This window comes from Anticarsia gemmatalis, chromosome 16, assembly GCF_050436995.1.
Source record: "Anticarsia gemmatalis isolate Benzon Research Colony breed Stoneville strain chromosome 16, ilAntGemm2 primary, whole genome shotgun sequence".
Classification (NCBI taxonomy): domain Eukaryota; kingdom Metazoa; phylum Arthropoda; class Insecta; order Lepidoptera; family Erebidae; genus Anticarsia; species Anticarsia gemmatalis.
The window spans coordinates 7,550,323-7,564,012 of NC_134760.1; the positions used below are offsets into that span (position 1 = coordinate 7,550,323).

General features: G+C 38.3%; 2 protein-coding genes across 2 annotated transcripts; both read right to left on the reverse strand.

The window, feature by feature from the left end:
- Positions 1-397: 397 nt before the first annotated feature.
- Positions 398-3,650, reverse strand: LOC142979344 (uncharacterized). The gene is made up of 3 exons (XM_076124204.1): positions 3,510-3,650; positions 2,912-3,169; positions 398-1,570 (listed from the first exon to the last, which is right to left on the reverse strand). Exons 1-3 carry the CDS (start codon positions 3,577-3,579, stop codon positions 1,344-1,346), a joined length of 555 nt encoding a protein of 184 aa, XP_075980319.1. The 5' UTR covers positions 3,580-3,650; the 3' UTR covers positions 398-1,343.
- Positions 3,651-11,278: 7,628 nt separating this feature from the next.
- On the reverse strand, positions 11,279-13,690 carry LOC142979345 (uncharacterized). The gene is made up of 4 exons (XM_076124205.1): positions 13,592-13,690; positions 12,377-13,035; positions 12,207-12,294; positions 11,279-11,602 (listed from the first exon to the last, which is right to left on the reverse strand). Exons 1-4 carry the CDS (start codon positions 13,641-13,643, stop codon positions 11,406-11,408), a joined length of 996 nt encoding a protein of 331 aa, XP_075980320.1. The 5' UTR covers positions 13,644-13,690; the 3' UTR covers positions 11,279-11,405.

Below are 13,690 nucleotides of genomic sequence, written 5' to 3' on the forward strand. Positions count from 1 at the left end.
CGTTTGCTCGTAAAATATTCTACGAGATTTTCCCGCCAAAGAATTGTATAAGCAAATTTTAAAAGGGCACATGTCACGTTACAAGTAAATAGGAAACGTCTTTTTGAAATGACGATAGTTTCTTCTATAAATTATTATAAGAATATTTGGGGTTTTTTACCCGTTGCTGCCCACTGCTGTGCAAGGGCTTCCTCTCGAATCAAAGGAGAGGTTAGGCTTTAAGCCCTCTCACTCTGCCCAAGAGCGGCTTTGAAACTTTACACGCCCTCAAGTATTGCGTTAAAAAAATTTTAGGCATGTTAGTACGAATTTTTTGTGATTAAAAATAATTTGTGGTTAGCTATTAATAATATATAAAAATCTCAAAGGGATAAAAGTAATTTATAGACAATATTTATTCGAAGAAAGGTTATAAGATAATTGGAGATAGCTGTAGAAGAATCTCTTTTGACTTTACACATCTACATCTTTGGCTTATAAAAAAAAAGTTCTAAAAAGTTTGATACAATGACATATTAAAATTACTACAAACCAAAATATATTGTGGAATAATAATATTATTTTCATGACCCAATTCACTGAAAATTAAATAATGTTTCTATAACAGCGACACCTATGTTGCCTGTTGTAGAAAAGTGTTAGATTGTTAGTTGCGACTATGCATCATAGATGTCGCTAGGAGTTTTATATTTATCATTTATTTACTGTCTCTCATATTTTAATGGATTTTGAAAAGCTTTTAAAAAATGCATATATTTCTCTTCTGTTTTCACAATATGAAGGACTATCATAAGACTGTAAAATACTCTCTGACTTTAACTGCTGAGTTAAAGTCATAGAATATTTTGGTCTCATTTTACAGAGATCCATAGTTCCACATGAAAATGATCACCATCAATGTGATATTGATATAGATTTTTTAATTTTTTCTACCTCATTTTTTTAATTGTTATAAGCATATTAAATATATTGTTTAGTTATGTGCGTCAGTCTGCTATTGGTTGGAGGATGTGCGTCAGACAATTTTTTTGAGTAAAAAAAAATACTGGCCCAAGAACTTTTTTGGCGCCATGATACACATGTTGTTTTTTGTCTCTTTATATCTTTGAGAGCATTTTGCTATGGCACAAGGAATAAGTTATTTTCTTTTTTATATACATAAATATAGCAAGGAAAGAAATAGTTTAAAGTTTCATGTTTGTATATTTTTTTTGTTTAGTTGCATGGCGATCCTGGCTTTATGCCTAATCCGCCAACAAAACAGTAATAAATATGATTCAGAAAATATTTTCAGCTGGATTTATTCGCCATTAAGCTACTAGTCGGACTGTTTGGTCAGCGTTCTATGTTAGTGTATATTTCCCGAGAATAGGACATAACACTAAAGCAAATAAAGCAGTAATTATGTCATATGTTATACGTTGGACTCCATTCGTATTGCATTGGTTCCCTTCGCATTCGCTACAGAAGGTCAGTTGCACTGTCGGTGTAGCATCGTGCCCTCGTTTGATATCGGCACAAGAGCCCCTCTCCGACGCACAGCCACGAACGTACCATAATTTCTTCATCTCTGAAAACATAAATAAATACATATAAACATAAAATCACGCAATTTTCCCGATGGGCAAGTGGAAATCAAAGAACGCCGCTTGTTAAACAAACTTCCCTTGCTTCATTCACATCCAAACCTCTTGTCAAACAGGTCCGCCGGTTACGAGTACTTCGCGCCTGACCTTTTTGCAAGACGTCACCGATATGATCAGTAAATGATACTGCATAACATATTACCATCATGCGACAGCTGCTGTCGGGCAAAGTTCTATTGCTCTTTTTCTAATTTATATTAGACTAAAGGCCGCCAGCGACTCGAACGAAACTCTTAACGGGTAAAATCCTATCCCTCGGAAACTCCGAAATAAAAAGCCTATGTGTTACGATGATGATGTGATGAATTTCATCGTAATCAGTTCAGTAGTGTTTGCGTGAAAGAGTAACAAACATCTATACATACATACCTTCGGATAAAACAGACGTGTTATTATGTACATATGTATGTAAGTACCTTATAAATATTTATCATGAAAACGTTGTACACTTTCTAATTATAGCTTTTTAATATACGTCATAGATATGATGAATCATTGTTTATCGCGAATGAGCACTGGATGTTCAGGGCCTTCCCCAAGTCGATTGTTTCTTATCCAATCCACTTCTGCTTAGCTTGATCAGAACAAGTACCTTTGTACTACATATATTTCAAGTAGCTTTTGAATCATAGCATTGAATTGCGAAGGATATTCCCTTCAAGTTGCAAATTAATGTTGCTATAATTAGTATTAGTCAAGGCACACGTAAAACGTACATTCTCTCGCTTCCTGCATTAAAAAAACGGAATATACCTATAGACCTCCGAAATCTTTTGGGGACTACCGCCCCTTTTACATGGGAAAACAATTCCAGCGATCCCCTTAAAACTATGTAAAAAACAAACAACCATGTAAAAATGTTGTACTAAGTTATACCATCGTCGCTTAGCCTTTCTTCCAAACTATGTTGGAGTCGGCTTCCAGTCTCACCGGATGCAGCTGAATACCAGTGTTTTACATGGAGCAACTGCCTATCTGACCCCCACAACCCAGTTTCCTGGGCTATTACTAAGTTTTACCATATTTTTGTTATTTATAATTTATCTTTAGACTCGCTACCGACCCCCTACAAAAAGATAATCTAGAGTTCCCAACGTGGGATGTTAACGAGTTAATGTTACTGTCCACTGTTAATGACTAGAAAACTATGACTAGACTATAGCCTATAGATCCTAGTCATAGGTATCGAATATCACATTTGCAGTGTGAAATGACATAGTAAACTCTAACAGATAGTAAATAGCACGCATTACTTGTACACTTACGTATATATTTTTCCGCGTAGACAACACATTTTCCGTTTTTAGTAGGATCATTTGTATAGGGGCAGTATTTTGTCGTAGTGTTCACAGAGGTAGGGCAGTCGACACAAGCGTGGCAGTTGACAAGACGTAGAGGCATCGATTCTGCTTTCATTTGAGTGACCGACGCGTATGCTTGGGCTTGCGCTGCACCCATTCGGCCTGTTTCATCTAAATCGTTGTCGTTTTCATCCTTTTGTTTCGATAGCCTTTCAGCGTCGTCTAAAGAGCAAAATAATAAACATATCACAAATACGAACACTAAAATCATCAGAATTGTTAATCAAGAATTGTGAACATTTATATACTTTAACATTGACTTATATAATTTGAAATATTAAGTTGATTCTGAAGCATATTTTTGGAATTAAACAATCTAATTTCTAAAATGTTTCACCTATAGAATAAGTATTTTATATTCCCCGTGTCTGTCTATACAATATTCTTTCTGTGAAGCAATATATTCGACTGATCGCAGTGTACATTAAAATAAAGTGAGTGGACAATAGCTATATATTTGTTTCCCTACATTTGTTCTTATACTTGTTTAAGTATTACTCACCCAGCGATTCCGCTTGACATTTGACCGTGATAGTGAACGCAATAAGAACTATCACATAGAACTTGGTCATTTTTGACGCTCTGATGCCTAACTCAGAGTTTAAGAGAAAAAAATCCCTTATAAATAGATTTTATCGTATTATCAAATCCGTATCAACATTTTGCATGCTCAAACGGGCCTAAATACATGCATTTCATGGAGCATAAACCTTTGTTTACTTATCAAGATGTAAGTCTTCGGTAAATAAACGACTTTTAATTAATTTTATATCTCCTCCGTACACGTATAGCTATACAGACAAATACATTTGTGATTCTTTATTCCAGAAGCTGACCGTCTTCTTGATACTAGGTACATTATCCTTGGTACATTTTTAAGAGAATTTGTGAAGTTTTTTTGTTTGGCAGCTATTTTGGGAAATTGTGAACAGCTGAAGGGTTCAAGGGGTGGATTTAAAATCATACTAGAATATACTGGACGTCTAAATTATTGACAACTTTATGGCTAACTTGGCAATGAACGGCGGTATATTGTGCACGCATTTTCAGAAAATGGGTGTAGGTATTCCAGATTTTTTAATAATTTTCCCATGCCCTATCTATTCCTAGTAAAATTGAAAATACATCAATATGCAATCATATATACTTATATATATATGACGAAGCAGGGTCCCTATGCTGATTTTTAAAAAGTGTGATACCAGCATTGCTGGCATCACAACTTGCACGGTCAGGGTTGTCGCTCATCTTCAGGTATCAAAAGAAACGCAAGTAATAATTTTTCTGAATTTATTCTCGAACTAAGGAGGTCCGATCGCTACGACGGCTCGAGTGAGAATGACGCGAGCCGGCGTGCGCTCGGCCTTTTATAGTAAAACTAGGTGACTCATTCATTCGAACAAAATACTTATCCATGCATAATTAAATATTGTTTTTTACACAAAATAATGTTACAATTAAATAATTACACGTTTTAAATTAATTTAAAAACTATAAACACGTGTAAATCAATTTTTAAATGTTAACATGGAATAAAAATATTGCACACGTGTTTTCATTTTTCAAATGCTATTTTCTTACAAACTAGAGTAGGTATTTCAAAAATAATCATCAATATTAATTTAGTACTGTAGTATTTCAAACGAAGTTTATCATTTCTTTGTTCTGAAGTGTGGCAACCCGCCGACACGGCCATTCTGACAGGCGGCGCGTGCTCTGCGCCTGCCTGCATTGTGGTTGTAATCTTGAATGCCTGAATTTAAGAAAACGTTTTTCTTTCAGGTTGGTATCAGTAAGCAACCCATGTTGCTTATTTTTATAGGAACATTGTTCATACAAGTACATCAAGATATCTTAAATGCACTGCTTTATTTATTTCAAATCTGTGGTGTATACATGTCTACCCATAGGTTCCACAAGGCGTCCCGACGGTATCTCAAGGTTCCCTTGTGGATGCATCAAGGATCCGTGGTTAGCTCAAGGGTAACACCTGGTATAGCTCAGAGGTACCACTCTCCAGACATTTTAGTCTTATAGGTTATAGTTGAAATTGTCGTTAAAATAATAAATTGTGACTCACAGGTTAATCCGATGATGATTGTTCTTTATCATGAGTTATCTGAACTAGCTGGCCAGCTTGAGATGTGGATGGCACTGGATCAGGAGTGGTTGCGATGTTATTTTCTGGTGTCTCGAGATCATCTCCCGCCGACACGGCATCTTGATTCCCCGGTTGTGGTGCACGCCGAAGTTGATCGTGGGCGACTTTTCGGGAGCGCCCTCTGCCGACCACTTTTTTTACCATATAGCGGTCATTTTCGAGAACCCTGATAATTTCGTAGGGCACACTGAATTTAGGGTCCAGTGATGTTTGATTGCGGGGATTATTTTTGATCAGAACATAATCCCCTCGTTGAAAATGATTTATTTTAGCCTTGCGAGAATTAAAGCGTTGTCTATCATACTCAGCGGTCTGAGTCAGTCGTTGCTGCACTTGTCTAGTCAACGCCTCTATGTCAACTGTTTGGTTATCGATGTCAACCAGGTTAAGTAAACCTGGTGGTGCGCAATGTTGTCGTTGTGTGATCAACGTGAGTGGTGCTACTCCTGTCACACGATGTGCTGTGCAATTCATCGCCAGCTGTAGTTCTTCAAGAGTATTGTGCCATTCTTCGGTCTCATAATTCTTGATCATTACCAGCGCGTTTTTCAGTGTAGCTACCACTCTTTCCACCTGGCCATTTGCTCGGCTGATACCTGGCGCTATGGCATGAATGTTTATGCCAAACCGTTCACAGAATTGTGTGAATTCACCTAAAAATTCTCTTCCTCCATCCACAATTATTTGAACTGGTGTTCCAAATAAATGTACCGTACGTTTTAGTGCGGCAAGCGTACTGTGTGGACTTTTATCAGTGGCATGGTATAATAGTACGTATTTTGTGAAAGCATCCACTGTTACAATAACGTACTGTTGATTCTCTTGGGTTCCCAATTTTCCCGTGATGTCCATGTGGATTACTTGAAATGCACATGTTGGTTTTTCAATCGGATGTAGCTGAGCTTGTACTGCCCCAGATGTGCCTTTACAAGTTCTACATACCACGCAGTTGTCAACATATCTTCGGATTGTGGTGCTCATCTTATTGAACCAGTAGGTTTCTTTGACTTTCTGTAGGGTTTTATCCCAACCAGGGTGCTTGAGTGTGGTGTGGAAGGAGTTTATTAAACTCCATTGGAAGGATTTTGGTACTACTATTCGCAGCTGTTGGCCGAATGTCGGGTCTAGGACGTGCTTCTTCAGAACACCTTCTTCCAAGATAAAACCTTCCAATGGATTGTTGTCAAACAGGTTATTCAGTATTGGTCGAAGTTCTTCATCTCGTCGTTGTTCGACCTTTAACCATTCTAAGTCTTTTGTAATTATATTAACTGCTAGTTCACCGTGATTTCTGCTGAAGAAATCGGCATGCTGGAGTCGGTTTCCTTTACGATATTCGAGCTCAAAGTCATAGTTTTGCAGGAACGCCCACCAGCGGTGAATCCTTGGTAACAAGTCCTTTTTGTGTTTCGACGCCTTAAGTGAATTACAGTCAGTTATTACTGTAAACTTCCTTCCGTACAGGTACTGTCGAAAGTGTTTTATTGCTCTGACCACTGCCAAAGTTTCCAATTCGTATGAATGGTACCGGCTTTCAGTATCAGTAGTCCTCATACTCATGAAAGCTACCGCATGTTGTCGTCCTTCAAAAACTTGCACGAGGACTGCTCCAAATCCGAGACTGCTTGCATCTGTATACAGCTGTATTGGTGCTCCTTCTTGAAAAAGGGTCAGCACTGGAGCTGAGGTGAGGCATTGAATTATTGTTGACCTGGCCTTCTCGTGCCGGTCTTCCCATTCCCATTTAGCTCCTTGTTTGGTTAATTCGTACAATGGTACCATGATGCGCGAAAAATCCGGGATGTACTTTCTGAAATAGCTTGCGAGCCCATTGAATTGCCTCACTTGTTTGACGGTCTTCGGTATCGGGGCTTTGATCAGAGCTTCCACCTTTCTTGGGCTGGGTCGTACTTGGCCGTCTGATACCAGGTTGCCTAGATATTCGATGGTCCGCTTAAAGAAACTGCACTTGTCGGCGTTGATAGAGAAACCAGCTTCTTGTAAGGCTATTAGGATGCGTTCAATGTTGACTAGCCCTTCACTGAAATTTGTGCTTTTGCTAAGCACGTCATCAACGTACACTTGTGCGACTGTTCCCAATAGTGAGTGCAATGCTCTATTGATACACCTCTGGTAAACCGAACAGGCATTGCTCAATCCAAACGGCATGGTAATGTACTCGTATAAACCATCTGGTGTCACAAACGCAGTCTTCTCAATGGACGTCTCTGCGATGGGTATTTGATGAAAACCAGCTGCCATGTCAAAGCTACTGTAGTAGTACCCATTAGCCAATTGATCAATCTGATCAGAGATCAATGGCAGTGGATAATGGTCGCGTAATGTATTTGAATTGAGTTCCCTGTAGTCCACACATAGCCGATCATCTCCATTCTTTTTTTTTACTAAAATTATAGGACTCGAGTAGGGAGATTTGCTTTCACGAATGATGTTGTGATCCAGCAAATCTTTGATGATATCCCGAACTTTCTCCCGTTCCACCGGACTAAGTCGATAAGGCCTTCGCTCAACATATTTGTCTGCATTCTTAAGTCTTATTTCCAATTCTCCAGTGTTAACGCGTGTTTTTGGATATCCTCGAATGAACAAGTGCTCATATTTAGCCAGTAGCGTGCGTAACTGTTGTAATTCTTCGGGATTAGTCAGGTCGCAATCTAATTTGTCAAAGGCACTACTTTTTGCTGTCACATGATGAACCATTTGCTGATGCATCAGTCTGGTACCGTCTGATGTTATCACCATGCTTAAGTTGGTACCATGAATCAAATTCATACCAATTAATACATCAGCTGACATCTCATGATCAGGAACCACAAAGAATAATATTTCAATCCTTATCGCGTCAATGATGCAAATGGTCTTCATCTCCACTAATGAAATTACCGGAAATTGACCAATCCCCTTCAGGTGGTTAACTGCAGAGCGTCGTTGACCAGGTAATTTTGCAGCGATTGTTTCCCGAATCAATGAACACTCTGCTCCACTATCGAAGATGGCGCGTGTTGTTATTGAACCAATCGTAACAGTGATAGGTGCTTGATTGGTTCCAGCTATACAGTTCACGTTCGATGTCAGTGCGTTTTGTCGTTTATAGCACGTTTCGAATGTGTGACCCGTTTTCTTGCAAAACGAACAAGTAGTTAAATTTTTTGATGTCTCCGTTGTTGTAGTATTAGTTCTTGGAAGATTTGAAGTTGATTCCAAAGGTTTGAATCTACAATCATTGGTGCTATGGTTGGTCCTTTTGCATATTTGGCAACGTACAGCAGTTTGAGAAGAATCTGCATATCGCGCACGTTTAGGCACTGATGTGATAGGATTCTGGTGAGGGCGCTTCTTTCTTAATGAAGAAGCCACAGAGATGAGTTCTGGAACTGTATTTGCCTTTGCATTCAACAGCTCGATACGTAATCGTTCATCGCTTATACATCCTATTACTGCTTCCACTGAAAGTTCATCATCCAGTTGATCTTTCGTAATTCTTCTCCAGAGAACCCAGGCGCGGGATAAAAATTCAGAAATGTCCTTGCTTGAGTCATAAACATGCTCCCGAAACTGTAGTATATCACGGGAGTATCTATTCTCTGGCTCAAATGTGGTAATCAGTTTTTCGCGAAATTCTTCCCACGAGGATGTTGTCACCAACCAGTCGTCGATCCACATCTTAGCACGACCCTTGAGTAATCCACACACCTTAGTGCGTAGATCCAGGTCATTAAGCTTGTAGCTGGCAGCTGCTTTATCAATGTGTTGGCACCATTCCCGGACTCCAACATGACTGTCGGGGTCAAATGACGGTAGATATATGTCCTTGATCCTGATCCGTGGTTCTGGCGGAGAATGCAGTCGTTCGGACATCCTTTCCATCATCTCCATCATTTGTATCATAAACTGGGGAGGACATCCGACTATTGGAGTGGTTGGTTGAAGATGTGCTCCCCTATTTGAGGATGTCCCTTGAAGATGTACTTCTTCACTGTAGGAAGTGAATCCCATTGGCATGAATGGTACCCCTACGGGAGCTGGTATTTCCGCAGCGACTGGTGTACACGTCGTGCCTGTAGATATTCCCATTGTGATGGGCTGTACGGTGTTCAGGTTAATTGTTTGTGCTCCAGACATTTTCGATGTGACAGGGTCTATCAACCTAGTACTACCCTGCGCTGCTTCAGTCATGACAGGTTGAACCGAAGTCGCTGAGGATGTGGTTAGGATCAGGGCTTGTTCTGATCCCACTTCTGATGACGAAGCAGGGTCCCCATGCTGATTTTTAAAAAGTGTGATACCAGCATTGCTGGCATCACAACTTGCACGGTCAGGGTTGTCGCTCATCTTCAGGTATCAAAAGAAACGCAAGTAATAATTTTTCTGAATTTATTCTCGAACTAAGGAGGTCCGATCGCTACGACGGCTCGAGTGAGAATGACGCGAGCCGGCGTGCGCTCGGCCTTTTATAGTAAAACTAGGTGACTCATTCATTCGAACAAAATACTTATCCATGCATAATTAAATATTGTTTTTTACACAAAATAATGTTACAATTAAATAATTACACGTTTTAAATTAATTTAAAAACTATAAACACGTGTAAATCAATTTTTAAATGTTAACATGGAATAAAAATATTGCACACGTGTTTTCATTTTTCAAATGCTATTTTCTTACAAACTAGAGTAGGTATTTCAAAAATAATCATCAATATTAATTTAGTACTGTAGTATTTCAAACGAAGTTTATCATTTCTTTGTTCTGAAGTGTGGCAACCCGCCGACATATATATTGTCTTTACACTCGGGGGCTAGAATACACTTTCGAACAAAAGTAGTGGGAAAGCTTAATACAAAACTCATTTCACGACTGGTCACTACAAGTAAAATATACTCTTACGCGTAGTCTTGCTGGTAGATGTAATTGATATTACATTCTGATCTTTAATTGGGTTTCTTTGAACGCGCTAATCACATGAACAACTAGTTCGAGTTTGAAAAAATCTTTTTGAGTTGAATAGTCCATCTATTGAGGAATACTTAACGCTCTTTAACATTACACTAGGACTAATAGCAGAGCAGTAATAAAAATTGTTCTGAAAACGGGAAAGCTAAAGTCCACGCAGACGAAGTCGCGTGTGGTATTAATATTTTATACTAACTGACCCGCGCAACTTCGCTTGCGTCACCTAAGAGAATGGGTCAAAATTTTCCCCGTTTTTGTAACATTTTTCGTTGCTACTCCGCTCCTAATGACCGTAGCGTGATGTTATATAGCCTATAGCTTTCCTCGATAAATGGGCTATCTAACACTGAAAGAATTTTTCAAATCGGACCAGAACTTCCTGAGATTAGCGCGTTCAAACAAACAAACAAACAAACTCTTCAGCTTTATTATATTAGTATAGATAGGTAAGTTGTTACGCGTGTATCAAACTACTTTAGTTGTAATGATGAGGCAATGTATGTGACTCATGTGATAAAACTGTTGTCTATAAAATACTCAAGTGTATGTACTTCTATTGTATTGAATGTTCCCAGATTAGCAGCGGTAGATATTGTAATTGAAACTTTAACTTTACTTTCGTTCTATATTACTGTGACTTGCGTTATCTATACTAATATTATAAAGCTGAAGAGTTTGTTTGTTCGAACGCGCTAATGTCAGGAAATACTGGTCCGATTTGAAAAATTATTTCACTGTTAGATAACCCATTTATCGAGGAAGGCTATAAGCTATATATCATCACTCTACGACCAATAGGAGCAGAGTACCAGTAAAAAATGTTACAAAAACGTTGAAAATTTTCGCCCATTCACTAATGTGACGCAAGCGAAGTTGCGCGGGTCAGCTAGTTAATTATATTATCATTTTGAAATTTACGTCATGACCATCAAAATGTTCTGACCGTTGTATGCAGCTGCAATGTATGCCTTTATTAAGCAATGTCTGCTTCCTTAAATCTAAAATTCTGTTACCAAGCTCACTTAGGCAGGAACTGCATTACGAAGATCCATAGATAAATTAATATGAAGTTTGATCCCATTTTAACAACATGTGTATCAATCTAAAACTAGATTTTTTAAGAAAAAAGAATGCAATGTAGACAAATAAAGATTTAATTTTAAAATAATTAACAATTTAACTAAATATTTGCATACTATTATTACCGAAGAAGTAGATTATTTACAGGAAATACAATATAATCAAGCATTAAACATGATACATTTAGAATAAGGCCGCAAGAGCACATATTAAGATAACAATTGCCGAAAACTGTATAGAGTAGGCGGAGTTGCATTTATCTTTTGAACAGTATTTGCAGTCGCTGACAGCCATTGTAGAGTTAATAAGAGCACATGCGCTAGAGTTAATTCCTTCTGGGATTTCTAGACATCCGCGGTCTGTCACCTGAATGTTATTAACTGTAAAAAACAAATGGTTGAATTAACAACTAAAGAAAAAGCGGAAAAGATCGTAAAACAATCCTGCAACGCGATTCTCTGCAGTCAGTATAATCGAGTATCGAGAATTTGACACTTGGAATGTGCTGCAAATTAGTTCCTAAGGCTCACTAGCGCTGGTCAGATTTTCACACAAAATTTCTCGATAGCTAGCCGGTTGTCGATACTCAATGGTTGTACAGAATTGCGCTACTGCAATGTAAATTTTAGTAAGTATTCGGTTCTTGGAACACCATTTCACATACCCACTGGTGTGATTTTAGCTGCACTAACATAGAGGTACGTAGCTTAGGTAGGTAGCTTAGTGGTCGCCATGTTTTAACTACTTCAACGAGAGCTAATGATTTCTGTATACGTAGTTACTTCCGGTTTACTATTTTAATTTGTTGATAACTTGCATATCTTATAGATTTTCTCCAATCTGTCCTTTACTTTTCTTTAAGCAATATAAATAATTTGTTATTTTTGTTTTATAGCGTCAACAACATTAGATACTTATAAATAGTTTCCTTTTAAATATTTATTACTTTTGTAGTGTAATTCTAATAATAAAAATATAAATTACCTGTGCGTTTGTACGAGTAACACTGAAATGTTCTGGAAGAATTATCTGCGCGCATCTCTGCGTACCTGCTGCTGCAGTCACATTGACCCTAAAATTAAGAAGAATATCATTAATGATTTATTTTGCCTGCATACTATTGATTTATATTGAAATTCAAAGCAAATACACACGTTGTAACAAGCGCATCCTGGTTTGGAGGTGGAACCTTGAATGGATCTCTTTTTTCTGCCATTTCCACCTGAAGAGGGATCAGGATTTGCACTGCTTTCAGTGGTTGTACTGCTTTCAGTGGTTGTACTGCTTTCAGTGGTTGAACTGCTTTCAGTGGTTGTACTGCTTTCAGTGGTTGTACTGCTTTCAGTGGTTGAACTGCTTTCAGTGGTTGTACTGCTTTCAGTGGTTGTACTGCTTTCAGTGGTTGAACTGCTTTCAGTGGTTGTACTGCTTTCAGTGGATGCTCCACTGCTGGTGGATGCACCATTTTCAGTGGATACTCCACTGCTGGTGGATGCACCATTTTCAGTGGATACTCCACTGCTGGTGGATGCACCATTTTCAGTGGATACTCCACTGCTGGTGGATGCACCACTTTCAGTGGATACTCCACTGCTGGTGGATGCACCATTTTCAGTGGATACTCCACTACTAGTAGATGCACTGTTCTCGGTGGATGTTGGAGCAGGGGCAACGGTGGTTGTAGTTGTTGAGGTCGTACTTGAAGTAGTCGTACTTGAGCTAGTCGTACTAGTCACAGCTTCGCATGATTTCAATTGAGCGCTAGTAGGTGTGGTACAGTCTGTACAGACGTAGCATTGCAGGTCGGAGTGAACTGTAATAATTACACAAACACATACATATTTTTATATCAGTTTATAACGATTGCTCAAGGATTGTTGATCGAATATAATAGTTTTAATCCTATTTTTATGAAAGAGTAACGCATTCTCTAGTAATTGAAAGCTGCCTACCGCGTAGCTATTGTCAAAATGTTGACGGAGGTGCATGAAATATGTTTCATGATTTTTAATTTTATTCCCATGGGCGAGCCCTGCTATTGAGAAATATTCTAAAATAAATTAAAAAAAACCAAAAGCTATTTTCACAACACAGGAATCGAACCGATAACCTCAAGATCAGGAGTTGTATCTATACAATACCGACAGCACCGAAGCTATAATACATAAGAAAAAATGTAGGTGCTAATCCGTAGGTGAACAAATTCTGAAAGAGGAATACTTCTATAAAACGACCAGCGGTCTCTAGCGTGTTTCGAAGGAACGTGACATGAAACCCTCTATACGATGGTACCAAGTGTAGGAAAACTCTATGCAAATTACCAAATTTTAAACATCAATAAATTTAATTATATAAATAATACAACATACCTGCACTGATTGCACAGAGTGCCAAAATTGCAAAAATATATAACTTTTCCATTTTTTCTGTTGCACTTTGCGTGTGCTCAATACAAATGTATTATCACT